This window comes from Myxine glutinosa, chromosome 8 (assembly GCF_964187855.1).
Source record: "Myxine glutinosa chromosome 8, kmMyxGlut1.1, whole genome shotgun sequence".
In the NCBI taxonomy this organism is placed as follows: domain Eukaryota; kingdom Metazoa; phylum Chordata; class Myxini; order Myxiniformes; family Myxinidae; genus Myxine; species Myxine glutinosa.
In genome coordinates this window covers 133,843,056-133,864,496 of record NC_136268.1, presented here as the reverse complement: position 1 = coordinate 133,864,496, position 21,441 = coordinate 133,843,056, and the positions used below count along the sequence as shown (strand labels likewise).

Here is a 21,441-nt window from a genome sequence, read left to right as displayed (position 1 = left end):
AGCAGTGGGGGATTTGCAGTTATTGATGGAGATGAACTGGCATCTGTCAGAGAGGTATGATTTAATCCAAGAGAGGGCAGTGCCGGTAACGTTAAAGGTGGATTCAAGTCGGGTGAGGAGGATAGTGTGATCGATGGTGTCAAAGGCAGCGCTGAGGTCGAGGAGGACGAGAATGTTGAGGTTGCCAGCGTCAGAGGAGAGGAGAAGGTCGTTGGTGATTTTGAGGAGAGCAGTTTCAGTACTGTGGTTGGAGCGGAATCCGGATTGGAATGTTTCATACAGGTTATTGGCAGAGAGATGATGTTTGAGTTGAGTGGCTACAGCGCGTTCCAAAACTTTTGACAGAAAGGGTAGGTTGGAGATGGGTCTGAAGTTGTTTAGGGTGTCAGGGTTTAGACCAGGTTTTTTTAGAATGGGGGTAACAGCAGCAATTTTGAGGGAAGGTGGGACGATGCCTGTAGACAGGGAGGAGTTTATTGTTGCAATGATAAGTGGAGAGAGAGCAGGGAGGGAGGCCTTGACAAAGCTGGAGGGGATGGGGTCAAGAGTGCAGGTGGCAGTTTTCATTCCTATGAGGAGTTCAGAGAGGTCAGTAGGGGAGATTGGGGAGAACCGAGACAGGGGATGGCAGGACAAGGGGGGGCAGGTGGTTGGAGGGGGAGCGGGTGCGGCGGTGGTCAAGCTGTTGTAGATGTTGTCAATTTTGCGTTGGAAGAAAGAGAGGAAGGAGATGCAGTTGTCTACTGTGAATGACTGGGTGGTGGTGTTCAGGGGGCGGAGGAGTTTGTTTATTGTCGAGAAGAGTGCTTTTGGGTTTCCGGAGCCAGAGTGGATAATTTGAGAGTAGTAGGCAGAGCTGGCGCGGGAGAGGGCATCTTTGTAGTGTTGTAGGTGGTCCTTGTAGGCTTGGGAGTGAACTGTGAGACCCGTTTTATTGCGGAGTCTTTCAAGTTGGCGAGCACGAGTTTTCATCAGGTGGAGTTCAGGGGTAAACCAGGGAGCAGAATGGGTGAAAGAAACTGTTTTGGTTTTTACAGGCGCAAGCTGGTCAAGGCAGGAGGAGAGAGTGTGGTTGTAGTAGTCAGTGAGGTCGGAAGGGGTGTGGAGGTCAATGAAGGGAGAAGTGGACATTTTTTCAGAGAGGGTGGATGAGAATGAGGTAGGTGAAAGAGCGTTTAGCTTACGGAAGTTGATTGTGCGATAATGCCTTGGTGTTGGGGCGGGGATGTTGATGGTCAGAGTGATGGCTAAGCTAAGTGGTCAGAGAGGGTGAGGTCGGAGCCATAGAGATGGTGCAAATTTAATCCAGTGGAGCAGACAAGGTCCAAAATGTGACCACGGATATGGGTAGGAAAGTCGACATGTTGAGTGAGGTTAAAGCAGGTGAGTAAATCAGTGAAGTCAGTGGTTATTGTGGAGTCAGTGGAGTCCATGTGGATATTGAAATCACCAAGGAGGAGGATTGAGGGGGAGAGGGAACATAGCTGGGTCAGAAAGTAGGAGAGGTCAGACAGGAATGATGGGTGTGGTTTGGGAGGGCGGTAGACGACAGCCATGACTGACTGCGTGCGACCAGAGAGTTTTAAAGTCAGGTGTTCAAATGATGGAGCAGATGAGATGGAGATGAGGTTGGTCTTGATATCTTGACGGTGGATAACGGCAATTCCACCACCTCGGCCCTCCGAGCGTGGTTTATTGACGTAGGAATATCTATTGGGTGTGGTGAGGTTAAGTGTGTAGTAGTCCAGAGTCCACTCATATATATACATTCACTCCAATACACCAATACATTCCAACTCCAATACATTCCAGTACATACAACTCCAATACATTCAGAACTCCGCTGCCCGTCTACTCACCCATTCCCGGACCCGTGACCACATCACCCCCGTCCTTTACAAGCTTCACTGGCTCCCCATCTCCCAGAGAATCCAGTACAAAACCCTCCTCTTGACCTACAAAGCCCTCCATAACCTGGCCCCATCCTACCTGGCTGACCTCCTCTCCAGACACACTCCCACCCGCAACCTCCGCTCTGCTGGTACCAACCTCCTGACCCCCCCCCCCCCCCCCATCCGGATCAAATTTAGATCCTGGGGGGACAGGGCCTTCTCCATCGCTGCTCCCACCCTCTGGAACTCGCTACCTCACACCATCAGAGACTCCTCCTCACTCACCACATTCAAAACATCACTCAAGACCCACCTGTTCAACACTGCATTCAACATTTAACCCACAGCATCTAACCCCTGACTATCTCCTCTCCTTCTCCCTCCTTTGTGCTTTGAATATTTCACTATTGATTCTTCTTTTTTTGCAATTGGTTTTATGTTTTGCTATGCATTATGTTTTGCACTCTGTCAAAGCGTCTTTGGGCTTCCTGAAAAGCGCTATATAAAATAAATGCATTATTATTATTATAATATATATATATATATATATATATCTATAATTCCAGTAATCTCTGTGTGTATGTGTGTGTGTATGTCTGTGTGTTTGTCTGTGACCGCTGTTTCTCGACAACCACGGGTCCGATATACTTGAAACTTGCCAGGTATATTGCTGGGGACCTGAGGATGTGCCTTTTCAAGGTTTCATATTAATCGGACAAGTAGTTACCGAGCTATGGCGATTTATTTACCAAACTCCGCAAGCCGTTCGCTTTGGACCAAACCATTTCATGTAAATAGAGGGGGGGGGGGATTGTCACCGTACTCGCAAGCCGTTCGCTTTGGCTTTGCGAATGGACCAAACCATTTCATGTAAATAGAGGGGGGGGATTGTCACCGTACTCGCAAGCCGTTCGCTTTGGCTTTGCGAATGGACCAAACCATTTCATGTAAATAGAGGGGGGGGATATAATTTTAGATATATATATAGTACGGGCATGCCCTAGTATATATAATTATATATATATATATATATATATATATATATATATATATAGTTATATATATATATATAGATATATATAGATATATAGATAGATAGATAGATATATATATATATATATATATATATATATATATATATATATATATATATATATATATATATATATATATATATATGTATATATATATATATATATATATATAGATATATAGATATATATATATATATATATATAGATATATAGATATATATATATATATTGTTACAGATCGCGGTTTAGATGTTACGATGGGCCGAGCGGATGGTCCAACCGCGACCTAACAGGATCCCCAAATGGCCCGACTCCCCCAACGTCGACCAGATCGCACCACAGATATTCAATCGGGAAACCTCTAAAGCGACCGAAAGAGAAGGAAAAGAGAAGAAGACAGAGTACGGAGGAAGAACAGATTTTTTATACACACACAACCAAAAAGAAAGAGCGACCAAAATTATTTACAGCAATGGATGGAAGAAGCAGTCACACAGTGCATCGTTAGCTTAAACTATTCAATTTACTTAACCCCAGGACAACGATTAGGACAGACGACGTTCACACTTACACGGGGGATATTGCAGGCAGGTATGGCTTGAGGTGGATTGCTGGAGAGGGAGGCAGGGTCGGAGGCAGCAGCTCTCAATTCCTCGCGTTTTTGGCGGGAAAACCCTCCGTCGCGTATCCGCTGCCGATGCTGTAGACGTCACGCGCTGGCTCGGTCACACCTGCTCCTCTCCTTCTGGTGGAGCCGTCTCCCTCCTCTCAGCGCGTCTCTCCAAAGCTGGTTTCCTCTCCGAGTACCTCTCCTCTTTGGCTTGGAGCGTCTCGCATCTCACCGCTCACAGCTCAGCTCACAGCTCCTCTCGTATGTCACCTCTTCGCTCATCTCCTGAAGCAGTCCCTCCCAGTCGCTTTTATCACTCGGGGTGGAATCAAGCCGCCGGCTGCGAGGGCACGCCTACCGGGTCGCTAACCGCGGTGCTGGTTGGCTGTTAGGGCTGTCCGATTCCTCCTTCGATCATGACGACGTGTCACGCCTGTGAGTTGGCGGCTCCTACCCCCCCCCCCCCCCTCTTCTCCGAGATGAGCATATGGGCAATGGCGGCTTGCGGGATTGAACACCACTCGCACCGCTTTTGAAAGGAACTTTGGAGAGCGGAGATGATTGGGGAAATTGAAAGGGCCTACGCTTATTTCGTTTGATACAATGCAGAGTCAATCTAGTGGGAAACACATATTTAGCCTACATGGAATAAGGAAATACACTATTTAAAAAGATATATCGTGGCCTGTGTGTAAGTTTCATGGAATTAACTAGGAGGACGGCTGCGACCATTATTTACTTTACGAGGGTGTTACACACCACAAAACCATACTTTTCACATTCGTTACACTTCCTCCAAAATTGTTACACTTCCCAAAAACCGTTACACTTCTCAGATTCGTTACACTTCTCAAAACCGTTACAATATATATATATATATATATATATATATATATATATATATATATATATATATATATATATATATATATATTGTTGCGGATTCGGAGTACGGCACTCCCGTTAGTTACCGAGGGGGGGGGGGGGGTTAATCCCCTTGTTTTGTTAATCAGGCCGTCTCCGACCCTGGAACTATCACGTTCCTCCGCGGTCGAGATTGGCCAGGGTGATTGGTCAATGGAAGTCCCAAATACCTTTGCCAATCCCTCTGCAGAGCAGGGAGATAAGTCCCGCTCGAACCACGGACAAGATGGAAATTGCCGAGCGATTTAGCAATCCGAGGTTCGAGCCGTTAGCAATAAGACTAACCCGATTCAGAGCGATTGGCCAAATCGTGCCACAGGTACCCAATGGAGAAAACACGAAAGCGATCGGATGAGAAGAAACCAAAGTAAAGGAAGAACAGATATTTATTAATTTTGTACACGAAACCCGAAGAGGAGAAATGAAAGAAGGGCATATACAAGAAGAGGAAGAAGCAGATACACAGGGCAATCCTTACACAGTCTTAATTAACATGCCCAGGACAATACAAACACACTTACACGAAAGGGGAATAGCAGGAAGGAGGAGAAGGTCCAGGCAGAGGGCAGGGGCAGGAAGGTCCAGGCAGATGGCAGGGGCAGGAAGGTCCGGGCAGATGGCAGGGGCAGGAAGGTCTGGGCAGATGGCACAGGCATCGAGGTCCAGCTCCGGGTGTTGACTCGTACCGCGGCAAAGAACGGCTGGCAGCTTCGCGTGGCATTGGCGCGCGCCCAGACCTTTTAGATATACTCATATAGCGGGGGACTGGGATGCTGCGTGCGTAATCTTCGTGCCTGATCCTCTCTCTCTCTCTCTCTCTCTCTCTCTCTCTCTCTCTCTCTCTCAACTTGTCACAGCGCGTCCTTCCTCCTCACTCCTCTCTCAACCTTTCACAGCGCGTCTTTCCTCCTCACTTCTTCTCTCAACCTTTCATAGCGCGTCTTTCCTCCTCACTCCTTTGGATGCCTTGCGCAAAGGGTTTTATTGCCACGCCCAGCGAACCCTCTGGAACCTCTAGCCACACCCTGTCAGGCGATGTCGCCTCAGCCCTGATTGGCTGGTGGCCCTTACCGTCCCCCTGCTGCCGATCCGATCTCAGCCTCGCTGCCGCTCCACCCCCTTTTTGGGCCTTACCTCGTGGCTGGGCTAGTTCCAGCAAACCAGCAACCCTAGAGCAGCAAACGCTGCTGGCAGCCAAAGCGTAACAAACTGTGAGCATCCCAAACTGCAAGCATCCCAAGCGTAGCGTAACAAACTGCGAGATGTCAAATGGGGCGCGGGATGGATTCTGCCCAACGAGGTGGAATTTGGAGGGTGGAGGCACAATGGAACGGGACCTACTCTTATTTATTTAATGCAACGCAGATTCAAACTATTGGGAACACAGCCTTACCTGAAACATAGATTAAAGAAATAACTACAGAGTTCCTAAGGTGACCTACGTGTTGCTCGTGGACTAACTATGGGTGCGATCTTTCACATTAGAAAAGTGGGAATATTTACAGGGGATTATTTATAAGGGATTATTACAAATATTTACAAAGTGGAGGGTTCTCAAAACCACAACACAGCACCCTCATTTCCTCCAGGGCCATCCCGGCCCGACAAAACTTTACTTTAGTGTGACACTTAGGTGTGGTAACCCTCTACTATTAACTTCACCCTGAGTGTGACAATTTTAAACAGTTAAGTATGTCCCGCCTGCTACGTTGCATTCTATCTAACAGATTCACGCCCACAGAATAACCGAATTACGGAATTAATTTTCAAGCTAAACATTGACGGTGGGGAGCATTATTTACAAGAACACTATTTGGTATTTACACGCGAACCTAGGACCTGTCATTTTGGGAAACAAAAGAAAATATGTTTTGGAAAGAGGAAGATCATGCACTGCACTGCACCGATACACCATAGGCACCAATAACCAAAAAGCACCAAAAGCACCACAGTAAGCACCATCCAGTGCACAGTCATCACATTTGTTATTATTAATGACGATGACTTCTCAGCTGGGCCGATGTTCTTGGCTGCTGGGCCGATGTTCCTTGATGTTCTTCCTTGCTTGCTGCCTATTTGGTAATAAAAAGGGCACAAAACCACGTTCACTTTTTTAATTATGGCCAACAGGGGCCAACTAAGGGTGGTCCACCTGTATGGCATAGGGGCCACCTGTACCGTGATCCGCAAGCAAGGTTTCGCTGGCCACAATGGCCGGTCCCCAGCAGAGGTGCGAGGCCCCAAAAGGTGGGGTCCATAAATTTGGTGCTCAGCCACAACCCTGTGGTCCATATGGTGGTGCTCGGCCACAAAAACGTGTGGTCCATAAGTTTGTGTACCGGTCTAGGCAAGCAGGCAGCGGAGGTGCTGGCACACAACTGCGACTACCTGCGCACTCCCCCCGGGCCCAAAATGAACAAATCGTGAGTGGGGGAAGGAGGACAAGCAAAGCAGCGGGGCAAGATCGCAAGGGTACACTTCCTACAAGGTAATGCAGACAGGAAGGGCGCTGGAGAGCGAGCGGAGAAAGCTCGTCCCAAGTGTACGTTCCCCCCCTGTCGCCTAACCTACCCTTGCCCCTACCCCGTATTTACAAAATCTACACATTTACAAATCCGTCGCTACGTCCTGTCTTCCCCATGTCTCCCCTAATCCAAATTGGTTATCAATCCCTCCAAGCCCAAATTTGCCACCAATCCCAATTCCTCATCAATCCCTCCTAAGGAGGAAGAGATGGAATATAAACAATGTCACCCCCACGTCATGATGCGTCACAAAAACGCTTGTGACGCAAAAACGCAAAAAATACCAACCAAACATTTGCTCAAAAAAAATACATGGTGTGGAGTCATATCACCTTGGTGAATGGATGCAGATGGTACGAAGAGACTTTCAATCCTAACTACTTTCTAAATGACGTTAACACACTTTAAACTACCTGGGGTCTTTTCCCTGCAAAACCATTGGCCATCATTAAACTATGTGGTTCTAAAAACCAATTCCCATTGACCATCTGTGGCGCTCACCAATTTGGGGTCTCACTCCCCCGATTCTGCACCCTGTGCCCTCGCACAATTTCAGGGCTGGGTCCTGTGGCTCCCCTAACAGGTCTACTTACCTGTGCACCTCCGCCACTGCACGTTGCCACCCGAGCTTGCCTAGCTCCTCACCCTAACCTACCTACCTGGGGAAGGCCCTCTGGCTCTCTCCCCATCTATGCCCCCTCTGGCATCAGGCTATCCGGGTCCGTCCCTGGATCCTCGGGCCCCATTGAAAGCTACTGGCTCCCAGAGCCTACCTGCGGCCTCACCTGGCCGACAGACTAACAGTGGCGGAGTGCTCAACCAACCACACCTCTAACAGGCCACACGCCCAGCCATTTCATCTCACTAATGCACCCATCCAAGCCTCCATTCTACAACACGCACCACAGATGTCAATATCCAACCACAATTTACCTACTCCCTCTACCTACTCTTAAGCTACCCGACCCGGGTACTCGTGAAGGGGGTCCATCTTTCCCCCATCCACTCCTTCGCACCATACACTCCACTCCACATATTCCACACTCTCACTCCACACCATCCATTCCATACTCCATTCACTCCAGACCATTTATTCCAGACACCCATTCTCACCTGTATCTCACTTGCACATGCATACTCTTGTGCTTTCTCACCTGGTGCCACCTGCACCCTCCTTTCCTCCAGGACCATTCACTCAATACAATGCACAATCACAATTACACACACGTCCACAATGCTCTGCTCATTCACTTTCACACACACACATCATTCCCGAGCATTGCCTCACTTCATCACCCTCACCACAAAGAACTTCCATACCAATTCCTCATTTCAGCACTCTCACGACAAACACACTGCATCATCTAATCTAACTACTTTTCCCTCTAACCGAGTGCTCCCCGTCTTCCCTTTACACTGAGCACATCCCTCGTCGTTATCATCCAAACTACCCTACACTACGGCCCCTCTACCTGTACCATGTCACTACTTAAATCTCATGTCTTCTAAAGTCATTTCTAAATCCCTAACATTATCCAAACCCTCCCTGGCTTGGTTTTCACCGCCGTAACCCCATAAACTATTGCTCCTCTGCCCGGGCACGTGAGGTGAATGGTAAATCTACCATTCGCCATCACTATCACCATTACTATCACTATTAGTCCACTTCTCTGAGCCTCTCGGGTGCGGTAATGCCGTTTGACAGCTCGACTTCGAAAAGCCGGCTGTCCGTGCGGATGGTCAGTCGCCTGTAGGTTGGGTCCGTCCGGCATCGATTCTGGGGAGGAGGCATACTTGGGCCAAGGCTCCAAGCACCATCCCTACGCAGGGCCTTTCGCTCCCATGCGCGGTGGCCCGGCCGGACCGCCACCACCACAAGGGGGCGCTGCTCCGACCCCCTCTCCTTCCCCTCAAACCGGGCCAATCGCTTTGCCTAACAAAACGCGGCACCGACCATACAGGGCGGGACCCGGCCAGAATCGTGCACGACGCTCCGGGCAGGAGCGACGCGGCCACGATCCCGGCCGGCTCTTGCAGCACACAAAGCGCACCGTGCCCCGAGAGCTCACGTCGGCTATACGTCGGCCTAAACGCTGTCCCGGTGAACGTCGATGCTCCATTTGCATGCTCACACCATGCGTTCCTTTTGACACTAATACATCCCATATACTCCGTCAATTCCACCACCGCACTCGCTCGTGCATACTCTGTCGATCCACACTCTCGCGCACACCACTCACTGCTCGCACACTCCATCTTCACGCATACCTCCATTACACACCTCTCCTCCGTTGCGTACCCCGTAACCACCACGGGTGTGCACTCTTTTGCACACCCAATCAGCGCACACCTACCCATGGGTGTGCAATCCCTCGTCGCACACCCAATCACGCGCTTCACAACCAACCCAGGTGTGCTTCCTCGCACACGCTCCTCATCCGACTCACACTCCTGGTCACACTCGCTCCTACTTCCACACTGCATCGCTCTCACTCGCTGTGTCGCATTCATCACACATACCCTCCGACGTGCGTTCGCTCTCGCACTCGGTATCACACTCTCGCTCCGGCGCCATTTGCACACGCGCGCCATTTCCACTCTCACAACGCACCACGGACCTTCCACAACCGCCCGGGTTACGCTGGGATCCCAAGCCCGCGAAAATTCTTTTCGCGCCAAACACTCTCCGGCAAAATCTTTTTGCACCATATACTACCCTACTCACCTTTGGGATCCTCCTTTCCACACGCACCTGCAAATCTTTATAAGGATTAGCAAGTACGGTATCAGGATGTGAATTCAGACTTTGCATGCCTTCCATTCCTTCCTCCAATTCCTGCTCTACCTCTGCCGTCTTTCCAAACCCAATTTCCACTGTTGGTTCGGTCGATTCTTCTAACCCAATGTCCACTATTGCTCCTTTTTCCTCGACGACCGCTGGCTCGAATAAAATTTTCTCTTCTACCTCGGCGGTCGCCGGCTTCCCCATACCCCGGGTCGCGATCTCTATACCCGTCCATGTGACCATGCCTTGCTCCAACTCGCTTTTCCCGCGCTCCTCGAGCTGCGCTACCTCGTCGCGTACCCCTGCGACCTCCTCGCTCAACCTGCGGTTAACCTCCCGCTCCACCTGTTTTACCTCATACCTGGCCTTGTTCCTCGCCAGTCCCTCATTTACTTCTTGGGCTTGGTTACCCACGTCCTCCAATTGGCCCCCTAATTTGCCCTCCAATTCTCCCAATTTGACCTCTAGGCCCCCAATTTGATTGCCCCATCGCTCTCCCTGAGTATCCATCTTATCATTTAGCTTCTCCAGGATTGCCGCAAGTTGAATCATAAAGAGGTTCATATCTATTGGTGCTGCAGGCTCGGCTCTCGCCGCCACGTGCGAGGCGCCACCATTTTGTGCGCCTGCAACCCCCTCTACCACATCCTCTTCGACCTCCTCTTCCATTACTCCCACCTCTTCCCTGGGGTCCTGGGTTGCCTCTAACCCCTCTTCTATCTCCCCCACCGGCATCCCGACCGCCTTGAGTATCCATGGCACGACTCAATTTGGATGTTAATACTAGATTTTGGCCGCTCGTAATTTTGACCAAATTTTCAGATTATATAAAAAATTTGGTTCGGGCCTCAAATCCCACTCCCGGACACCAATTGCTGCGACCAATAGCACAATTGGTGTCCAAAATTTGGTCGACTAAATTTAGTCCCAGGTTCTAAATCCCAACTCCTGACTACCAATTATTGCGGATTCGGAGTACGGCACTCCCGTTACCAGGGGGGGGGTTAATCCCCTTGTCTTGTTAAGCAGGCCGTCTCCGACCCTGGAACTATCACGCTCCTCCGCGGTCGAGATTGGCCAGGGTGATTGGTCAATGGAAGTCCCAAATACCTTTGCCAATCCCTCCGCAGAGCAGGGAGATAAGTCCCGCTCGAACCACGGACAAGATGGAAATTGCCGAGCGGTTTAGCAATCCGAGGTTCGAGCCGTTAGCAATAACACTAACCCGATTCAGAGTGATTGGCCAAATCGTGCCACAGGTACCCAATGGAGAAAACACGAAAGCGATCGGATGAGAAGAAACCAAAGTAAAGGAAGAACAGATATTTATTAATTATGTACACGAAACCCGAAGAGGAAATGAAAGAAGGGCATATACAAGAAGAGGAAGAAGCAGATACACAGGGCAATCCTTAAGTCTTAATTAACACGCCCAGGACAATACAAACACACGAAAGGGGAATAGCAGGAAGGAGGAGAAGGTCCAGGCAGATGGCAGGGGCAAGAATGTCCGGGCAGATGGCAGGGGCAGGAAGGTCCCGGCAGATGGCAGGGGCAGGAAGGTCCGGGCAGATGGCACAGGCATCGAGGTCCGGCTCCAGGTTCACTCGAGTCCGGCTCCGGGTGTTGACTCGTACCGCGGCAAAGAACGGCCGGCAGCATCGCGTGGCGTTGACGCACGAGCGGACCTTTTAGATATACTCATATAGCGGGGGACTGGGATGCTGCGTGCGTAATCTTCGCACCTGATCCTCTCTCTCTCTCTCAACTTGTCACAGCGCGTCCTTCCTCCTCACTCCTCTCTCAACCTTTCACAGCACGTCTTTCCTCCTCACTTCTTCTCTCAACCTTTCACAGCACGTCTTTCCTCCTCACTCCTTTGGTTGCCTTGCGCAAAGGGTTTTATTGCCACGCTCAGCGAACCCTCTGGAACCTCTAGCCACACCCTGTCAGGCGATGTCGCCTCAGCCCTGATTGGCTGGTGGCCCTTACCGTCCCCCTGCTGCCGATCCGATCTCAGCCTCGCTGCCGCTCCACCCCCTTTTGGGGCCTTATCTCGTGGCTGGGCTAGTTCCAGCAAACCAGCAACCCAAGAGCAGCAAACGCTGCTAGCAGCCAAAGCGTAACAAACTGCGAGCATCCCAAACTGCGAGCATCCCAAGCGTAGCATAACAAACTGCGAGTTGTCAAATGGGGCGCGGGATGGATTCTTCCCAACGAGGTGGAATTTGGAGGGTGGAGGCGCAATGGAACGGGACCTACTCTTATTTATCTAATGCAACGCAGATTCAAACTATTGGGAACACAGCCTTACCTGAAACATAGATTAAAGAAATAACTACAGAGTTCCTAAGGTGACCTACGTGTTGCTCGTGGACTAACTATGGGTGCGATCTTTAACATTAGAAAAATGGGAATATTTACAGGGGATTATTTATAAGGGATTATTACAAATATTTACACAGTGGAGGGTTATCAAAACCGTGTGTGTGTGTGTGTGTGTGTGTGTGTGTGTGTGTGTGTGTGTGTGTGTGTGTGTGTGTGTGTGTGTGTGTGTGTGTGTGTGTGTGTGTGTGTGTGTTTTCTCCAGGAACGGGGGTCCCACAGTATATACGTACAGTCACGTGAAAAAGTAAGTACACCACATGTAAAGTTTTGACTTTTTCAACACATTTCAACATACAGCTATTTGATCTTCATTTCAACAATATTGATAGATAAAGGTGATATTAAAGCGCGGCGTTACGCGCGCTGCTTGTGAGCAAGGAGGAAGCGGACAAGCGGTAACATATAAACGGCTTTATTGTAAGACTGCACTGTAACACTGTACTGTTCCGGGCTGGGCGCCCGGTGTATATCATGAGGCCACGCCTACCCCTGGTGCGTGGCCACCACCCACTTGGTGCGTGGAATGATGTCACCACGCCAGTGGGCTTTTGTGTCCGCCACACGCGCCCCCCCAGAATTCCCGCGCACCTGGAGGGCCAGTTTGCGGGGCAGACGAATGACCCGGCCGAAGCGCCCCCTGGCGATCGGCGGCGTCCGGGGTGCAGGGATACCAGGTGGGATGCCCCTGGCTGCCCCTGGGATGGGTGCAGGACCGGGGGGCGCCGTGGCGGCGGGGCTGGGCGGTGCCGGGGGTCCGCCCGCAGGAGGGCGGCCCCGACGTGGGGGTCGGGCCACTGGCGGTGGATGGTCCACATCGAGGTGGGCCGGCTTGAGGCGGTCTACCGAAACGCGGTCAGGAGTACCGCCGATGTCCAGGGTGAAGTGCTTCGCCCCGGTCTCCAGCACGCGGAAAGGCCCGTCGTACGGGGGCCGCAGTGGTGTCCGATGGGCATCGTGGCGGACGAAGACGTACTCCGCCGTGCGAAGCTCCGGGGCGACGTGCGTCGGTGGGTGCCCGTGGCATGCCGTTGGCACCGGGGCGAACCTCTGGGCGGTCTCTTGCAGAGCGGAGCGCTGCTGTGCCGCGGACCATGGTGCCGTGGAGTCGGGGAGGAACTCGCCCGGCACCCGCAGCGGTTGCCCGAAGACCAACTCCGCCGCGGATGCGCGCAGGTCCTCCTTGGGCGCCGTCCGGAGGCCCAGCAGGACCCAGGGGAGCCTGTCGACCCAGCCGCCATCGCGGAGGGTGGCCCGGAGCGCGGCCTTCAATGAGCGGTGAAATCGCTCACACAGGCCGTTAGCCTGGGGGTGGTAGGCCGTGGTTCGGTGCAGCCGGACCCCGAGCCCCTGCGCAACCGCCCCCCAGAGCTCCGAGGTGAACTGGGGGCCGCGGTCGGATGAGATGTCTGAGGGGGCGCCGAACCGGGCGACCCAGGTGGCGATGAAAGCCTGCGCGACATCGGCCGCTGTTGTCGACGCCAAGGGCACGGCCTCCGGCCACCGGGTGGTGCGGTCCACCATGGTGAGGACGTAGGTGAAACCCCGCGAGGGGGGCAGAGGTCCCACCAGGTCCACGTGGACGTGGTCAAACCGGCGTTCCGGCACCGTGAACGGGGCCAACGGTGCCTGGGTGTGCCGGTGCACCTTGGCGCGCTGGCACGCGAGGCACGTCCTGGCCCAGCCGCGGACGGCCTTCGATCAGCCTTTGGGAGGCCCTCGCGCCCGGGTGGGACAGGCCGTGGATGGCGTCAAACACCTGGCGCTGCCAGCCCGCGGGCACAATGGGGCGAGGACGCCCGAGGGAGACGTCGCACAAGAGGGCCGCCCCCGCGCCGTCGAACGGCACCTTGGTGACGCGGAGGCCCGTGACGGCGGTCCGCAAGGCCTGGACGTCGGGGTCAGCGGCCTGGTCCGCTGCCATCCGGGCATAGTCGATGCCGAGGTGGACTGCGTGGGCGACGGCCCGGGAAAGGCAATCCGCCACCGGGTTGTCCTTCCCCGCGACGTGCTGGATGTCCGTCGTGTACTCGGACACGGCCGAGAGGTGACGCTGCTGCCGGGCCGACCACGGCTCGGTGACCTTGCCCATCGCGAAGATCAGCGGCTTGTGGTCGACGAAGGCAGTGAACGCCCGGCCCTCGAGCAGATGGCGGAAGTGCCTGACCGCCAAGTGAAGTCCGAGCAACTCGCGGTCGAAGGTACTGTAACGGCGTTCGGGCGGGCGAAGCTGCCGGCTAAAGAACGCCAGCGGTTGCCAAGCTCCACGCACCCATTGCTCGTGCACCGCGCCCACCGCGTAGTCCGAGGCATCGGTGGTGAGGGCGATCGGTGCATCGGGCGCCGGGTGCGCGAGCATGGTGGCGTTAGCCAAGGCGAGCTTCGCGCCCGTGAACGCCGTGTCCATCTGGTCGGTCCAGGTAACGTCGCCTTTGCCCGGCTTACCTCGGAGAGCTTCGTGCAGGGGGCGCAGGAGCTGGGCGATACGGGGCAGGAACCGATGGTAAAAGTTCACCATGCCCAGGAACTCCTGCAGCCCTCTGATCGTGCGGGGGCGCGGAAACCCCTTCACCGCCTCCACCTTGGCCGGCAGGGGGACGGCGCCGTGCCTGGTGACACGGTGCCCCAGAAAATCGATTGTGGCGGCGCCGAACCGGCACTTTGCGGGGTTCACAATCAGGCCATGCTGGCCCAGGCGTTCGAAGAGCGTGCGGAGGTGGCGTAGGTGCTCTTTGCGGGACGCGCTGGCGACGAGGATATCGTCCAGGTAGACGTAGACAAAATCCAAGTCGCGCAGGACGCTGTCCATCAGTCGCTGGAACGCCTGAGCCGCATTCTTCAGACCGAAGGGCATGCGCAGGAACTCGAAGAGTCCGAATGGCGTGATGACCGCCGTCTTCGGGACGTCCTCCGGCCTGACGGGGACCTGATGGTAGCCGCGTATGAGGTCCACCTTCGAGAAGAAGGACCTGCCCGCCAAACGGGCGGAAAAGTCCTGAATGTGGGGGACGGGGTAGCGGTCGGGAGTCGTGGCGTCATTGAGACGGCGATAGTCCCCACACGGTCGCCATCCCCCGCCGGGCTTCGGCACGATGTGCAGCGGCGACGCCCAAGCGCTCTCTGAGCGCCGAACGATGCCGAGTCGCTCCAGGGTAGCGAACTCCGCTTTTGCCACCGCCAGCTTCGTCGGCTCGAGGCGGCGTGCCCGGGCGTAGACCGGTGGCCCGACGGTGGGGATGTGATGGGCCACCCCGTGCTTGACGGCCCCCGCCGAGAAGGTGGGCCGCGTGAGGGCCGGGAAGCCGGCGAGGAGGCGGGTGAATGCGTCCGCTGCCGGAAGCGTACAGACCAACGTGGCCGGAACCGAATCGTTCGGCAAGCCGCTTGGCAAGCCGCTCGTTGAGCTGGGCAACGCACATGCGAGCGAGCTGAACGTCTCGGCCTGGACAAGCCGTCTGCGCTTGACGTCGACCAGGAGCCCATTAGCGCACAGGAAGTCCGCGCCAAGCAGTGCCATGGGCACGTCGGCGGTGACGAACGTCCATCGGAAAACCTGCCCTCCAAACCGCAGAGAGAGGCAGCGTTTTCCATACGTACGGATGGGCATCCCGTTCGCGGCAAGCAGCGCGGGGCCCCCACCCGCGGCGTGCTTGTCTGACGTGCCGGCGGGAATGACACTCACCTGTGCTCCCGTGTCGCACAGGTAACGGCGCCCGGAGAAGGTGTCCGTTATGAACAGCAGGCTGCTCGAACGGCCAGCGCTCATCGCCACAATTGAGCGCCGGCCCGGGCATTTCCCGACCCGTTGAAGGAGCACGGCGGATGACACCGCCGAGCTTCGTGGCCGAACTTGGTGTGGAACCGGCACCAGGTGGTGGAGCTGGAGGAGCGCGGCTGGCTCCGCCAGGCCGGTGGAGTCGACGGGTTTCCCCGCGGTGGCGGTTTTCGCCGCGGCGGTGGGCGGGGCGTGGCGGCGTTCACGAGATGCGTATCAGCATGCTGCTGAACCACAGCGTGCTGTAGAAGATGATGCTGTGGAACATCAGCGTGCTGTAGAAGATGATGCTGTGGAACATCAGCGTGCTGTAGAAGATGATGCTGTGGAACATCAGCGTGCTGTAGAAGATGATGCTGTGGAACATCAGCGTCGAAGGCCGTGACGGCCACGCCAACGCTCGCCCGCGTGTCCGAAGCGGCGAAGTACTTGTCCGCCTTGGCCGCCAATGCTCGGGGTTCCGTTAGCCCGGTCCCGGCCAACGCGAGGCGAACCTGCGCTGGAAGTTGGCGACGGAAAAGCGCCCGGAATAGCGAACCGGGGGCCTCGTCGCCCAACAGGGACAGCATATGGTCCATTCGGACCGACGGGCGCGTCTCACCGAGCTCGGGGAGATCCAGGAGGCGGTCGGCACGTGCGTCATCCATGAGGCCGAACGTGGCTAGGAGTAGCCGCTTGAGTGTCTCGTACTTGTGGCCGTCCGGTGGGTGGCGAAGGACGGACACAACTCGAGCGGCCGTGCCGGGCCCGAGGGAGGCGACGACATGGCAGTAGCGCAGGTCGTCGTTGGTGAGGCGCCGAAGCTGAAACTGGGCTTCGGCTTGAACGAACCAGACCTCGGCCTGGGCCTCCCAAAATTCGGGAAGTTTAATCGCCATTGCCATGGCGTCGTGTTCGGAAGGATCGCTACGGCAGATCCAACGTCGAGGGTCACCAGTAAAGCGCGGCGTTACGCGCGCTGCTTGTGAGCAAGGAGGAAGCGGACAAGCGGTAACATATAAACGTCTTTATTGTAAGACTGCACTGTAACACTGTACTGTTCCGGGCTGGGCGCCCGGTGTATATCATGAGGCCACGCCTACCCCTGGTGCGTGGCCACCGCCCACTTGGTGCGTGGAATGATGTCACCACGCCAGTGGGCTTTTGTGTCCGCCACAATATCATATTGCAAATACCATGAAACATTTACATTTTGTCGTCCATTGTATAATTCAAATAAACATAAAAGCAAATTTCGCATGTGGAAAAAGTAAGTACACCCTTGGCTCTAAAAAGTGGTATTGCCCCCTTTGGCGGAAACAATCTCAAGTAGGCGTTTGTTATAACTGTCTACCAGTCTCTGACATCGACTGGGAGAAATTTTTTCCCACTCCTCAATGCAGAATTCTTTCAGCTGTGTGATGTTTGAGGGGTTTCTTGCATGCACAGCTTGCTTCAAACCCCCCCACAACATCTCGATGCGATTTAGATCCGGGCTTTGACTTGGCCATTCCAGAACCTTCCATTTCTTTATTGTCAGCCATTCCTTGGTGGATTTACAGGTATATTTCAGGTCATGTTGCAAGGTCCACCTTCGGTTGAGGTTCAACTTTTCGACAGATGGCCTCACATTATCCTCAAGCACCCTCTGGTACAATGAATAATTCATAGTGGATTCTATGATGGTGAGCTGCCCAGGCCCTGATGCAGCAAAGCTGTCCCCAAACCATAATATTTCCACCACCATGCTTTACAGTTGGTATCAGGTTCTTTTGGTCAAATACTGCCTTTGGTTTTCGCCAAACATGTCTTCTGGTACTGTGGCCAAATAGCTCTGCATTTGACTCATCTGTCCAGAGCACATTGTTCCAGAAGTGTGGGACTTTGCCTTGGTGTTCATTGGCAAACTTTAGTCTTGCCCTGATGTTCTTTCTGGACAGCAAAGGTTTCCTCCTGGCACACCTCCCATGTAGATCAAATTTGTGCAGCCTCTTTCTCATGGTAGACTCGTGCACTTTGACATCAACAGTGGCAAGAGCCACCTGTAGGTCCCGTGATGACATTCTGGGGTTCTGAGAGACTTCTTTCAGCATCTTGCGGTCTGCTCTTGGGCTGAACTTGCTGGGGTGGCCTGGCCTGAACAAGTTGGCAATTGTTTGGAATCTTCTCCACTTGTAGATGATCTTCCGGACAGTTGAATGATTGATTTCAAATTTTTTGGAGATCTTTTTAAATCCCTTGCCAGACTCGTAGGCATCGATAACCTTCTTTCTGAAGGCCTCAGAGAGCTCTTTTGATCTAGACATGGTGACACCACACACTTCATCTCTATTCTACACAGAATCCTCTCTATCTCTTTGCTGATGACTCCACTCTCTGTCGCTCCATTCTTCATCCCTCAGATCGACAGTCTGCAGCCTCCTCACTCTCTGCAGACCTGGACAAAATCACAGACTGGGCAAACAAGTGGAACATGTCTTTCAATCCTGACAAATCTCACACTCTTACAATGTCTCTCCGAAAAGACCGACTGGACAACCCTCCCATCTACTTTCTGAATAATCCTCTCCAAGAAGTTCTGTCACTCAAACTTTTGGGTCTCACTATCTGCCATGATCTTTCCTGGGAAAACCACATTTCAAATCTGGCCTCCAAAGCCAGTCGCCGACTGGGCATCCTCCGTCGTGCGAAGTCCTTCCTTGGCACACCTGAGCTCCTCACCACGTACAAGGCTTTCATCCGCAGCTCAATGGAATACTGCTCTCCCCTCTGGGCTGGTGCTCCTGCCTCACACCTAGCTCGTCTTCACGCTGTTGAAAGCAAAGCATTCAGAATCATTGGAATCTCCCGCGATGAAGCTAACTCCAAGGGCATTTCACTCACTCACCGCAGGCAGGTTGGTGGTCTTTCCGTCTTCTACCGACTCCTCTCTGGCCTTGCCCCCCCAGCTCTCTCTGGGCTCTGTCCCGCAAATATTCCTACAGGTCGCACAAGATCTGCCTGCAACCCTCTTATGGTTAAACTGCCAAAATCAAGACTCTCTGCTCACCTTCGCTCCTTCATTCCTCTTTTCTCCCGCCTCTGGAACAAACACCCTCACTCTCTTCAATCCCACTCCACCCTCCAGGTCTTTAAAACAGCTGTTCACCACCATCTCTTATCTTCCCCCATCCAAAACCTTGATCTTTTCTATCCCCGATAATTTCACCCCAATTCCACTTTTTGAAATACTAACTTCTGACCTGGAAGTCCTTGGTGTCCTTGTGTTTTATACTTCTCCCACCCCCCACCCCCCCACCCCTTCCCACGCCTCCTCCCCCCGAGCCCTCTCCCTCCCACACATCTCCCTGCTCTCAAATGTTGTGTGCTCTCAAGTGTTTGTGTGCTTCCCATTCTCTTGTCTTCCGCTCCCTCTTTTTATATATTTTGTTTGTCTGGTTGATTTGTTTGTGAAGTAAATGTCAGCTCTTTCACGAGCCTCGATCCAGTATACAAAAAAAAAAAAAAAAAAAAAAAAAAAAAAGGGCAAACTAAATGTCGGAGGTTTAAATAAGACATGTTCCTCCAATATCCTCTCTCGCAATGTTCTAATCATTTGCACCTGAGCTGGTGCACCTCATTCTAATTTTACGTATTTGAAGTAGTGATAAATGTAGGGGTGTACTTACTTTTTCCACATGCGAAATTTGCATTTATGTTTATTTAAATTAAACAATGGACTACAAAATGTAAATACAACAACACAACAACATGCATTTTAAGGCCATGTTCCCTGCTAGAGCGGGGGTTAGCCTTGCGGTCCCCATGACAATCTTCTCCATTTTGCCCTATTTTCTGCATCTCTCCTTGTTAACCCTACAAAATGTAAATGTAACTGTAATGTAAATGTAAATGGACTACAAAATGTAAATGTTTCATGATATTTGTTGTATTATATCACCTTTGTCTATCAATATTGTTGAAATGAAGATCAAATAGCTGTATGTTGAAATATGTTGAAAAAGTCAAAACTTTACAAGGGATGTACTTACTTTTTCACGTGACTGTATATATTGTTACGGTCCGCGGTTAAGGATGTTGTTTGCCGAGCGGAGGCGCCGCGGCCGAACAGTTTTTCCCCGACTAAACCCGATTCACCCAGACGTTGGCCGTATCGCGCCACAGCTACTCAATATGGAAAAGACTAAGACGACGAATGCAAAGAGGAAGAAGAAGAAGACGTACAGAAGAGTAACGGGGTTTATTATTATTTACACACACATAAGCAAAAAGAGCAGTCACGGGTATTTCCAGCGGACATGAAAAAAACAGGTAACACAGTGGAAATTACTTGCTTATACAGACTTAGTTACCTACCCAGGACAGAACAAACAAAGACGACTCACACGGGGAATGATGATAGGAATTGGCTGGAAGGAGAGGAAAGTCCAATTGGTTCGGCAGCACGAATCGGCGCGTTGAGCAGCCGCCGTTCCTCCGTGGCCCTGCGCCAAACCGCCGTCCAGGCCCCAAATGGCTGGCGAGCGTTATGGCTGCTGGGGACGCTGCTGCTGCTGCTGCTGTAGACGCTGCCGCTGGCGAGCAAGGTGACGAATAGCAGGCTTTTGCGCTTCCCTGGATGACCTCTGCTTTTGGACCTCACAACTCAGCTCTTGTCATAGCTCATCTCAGATCTCAGCTCATCTCTTGTAAAAGCTCCTCTCCTTTCTCAGCCCATCTCATGTCTCTCTCGGGAACGTCCCGCGGCGGGTTATATAGGCCCCGCCCCTCAACCTTCGCGAACCTCCTTGCTGTTCCTTTCCACACCCTCTCCAAGTCCAACCCCTTGTTCGTGGTTGGTTGAGTGGGGCTGACTCACTCCTCCCCTCTCTGACGAGGTGGGGACCCGCCTTTCTTCCCCAACCCTGCCTCGTGGTCAATGGCGGCAATTGGAGGGGACGTAATTGGCAATCGAGGCTTGGCAATGACGAAAGGGGGAAATGGAGGTTTTTTGGAATGGGAATGAAGGGAATCTATCTCTTTCACCTGGTGCAATGGAGTGTCATTCTAATGGAAGACAAGGCCTTACTCTAAAACACATAATAAGATATAAGCTACTGAACAAGGGTTTTATCATGTCCTTCAATGTGGTGTTTCATGGAATTAACTACCGGGACGCCCTTTTTACCTTTACACAACTCTGGCGGCAGGAGGGGCCAGAATAGACAATAATAATAATAAAGCACACAAAAAAAAAACATACAATCCTCATTTCCGCAACAATATTTTCAGTTTGTAATATTAACATCTTTAAACATAGTATATGTTTTTACCTCATTTGTCTCTCAGGCAAATTAAAATGGAAATATGATTATAACTAGCAAGGCTTATCCGTTTCCTCTAACTCTTGTCTTCCTTGCAGTTTCTTCACAAGTGACAGAAGTAAAAACAACAAAAGATGCTTCTCCTCCAACAACTTCAGGTACGCCATCTTACTATTATTCACCAAATGTCCATCCGTCTGTCTGTCCGTTCGAAGGTACCGCAAAAACG

The 21,441-nt window shown here is 52.5% G+C and overlaps 1 protein-coding gene across 2 annotated transcripts in view; it reads left to right on the top strand.

Annotated features, from left to right (window-relative positions):
- PTPRC (protein tyrosine phosphatase receptor type C) overlaps positions 1-21,441 on the top strand; it is a 162,087-nt gene that overhangs the window by 62,126 nt on the left and 78,520 nt on the right. For both annotated transcript variants that reach the window (XM_068125242.2, XM_078783738.1), the window contains one exon: positions 21,311-21,370. In XM_068125242.2, coding sequence (XP_067981343.2) covers positions 21,311-21,370 — 60 coding nt within the window. The remainder of the gene's footprint in view (positions 1-21,310; positions 21,371-21,441) is intronic.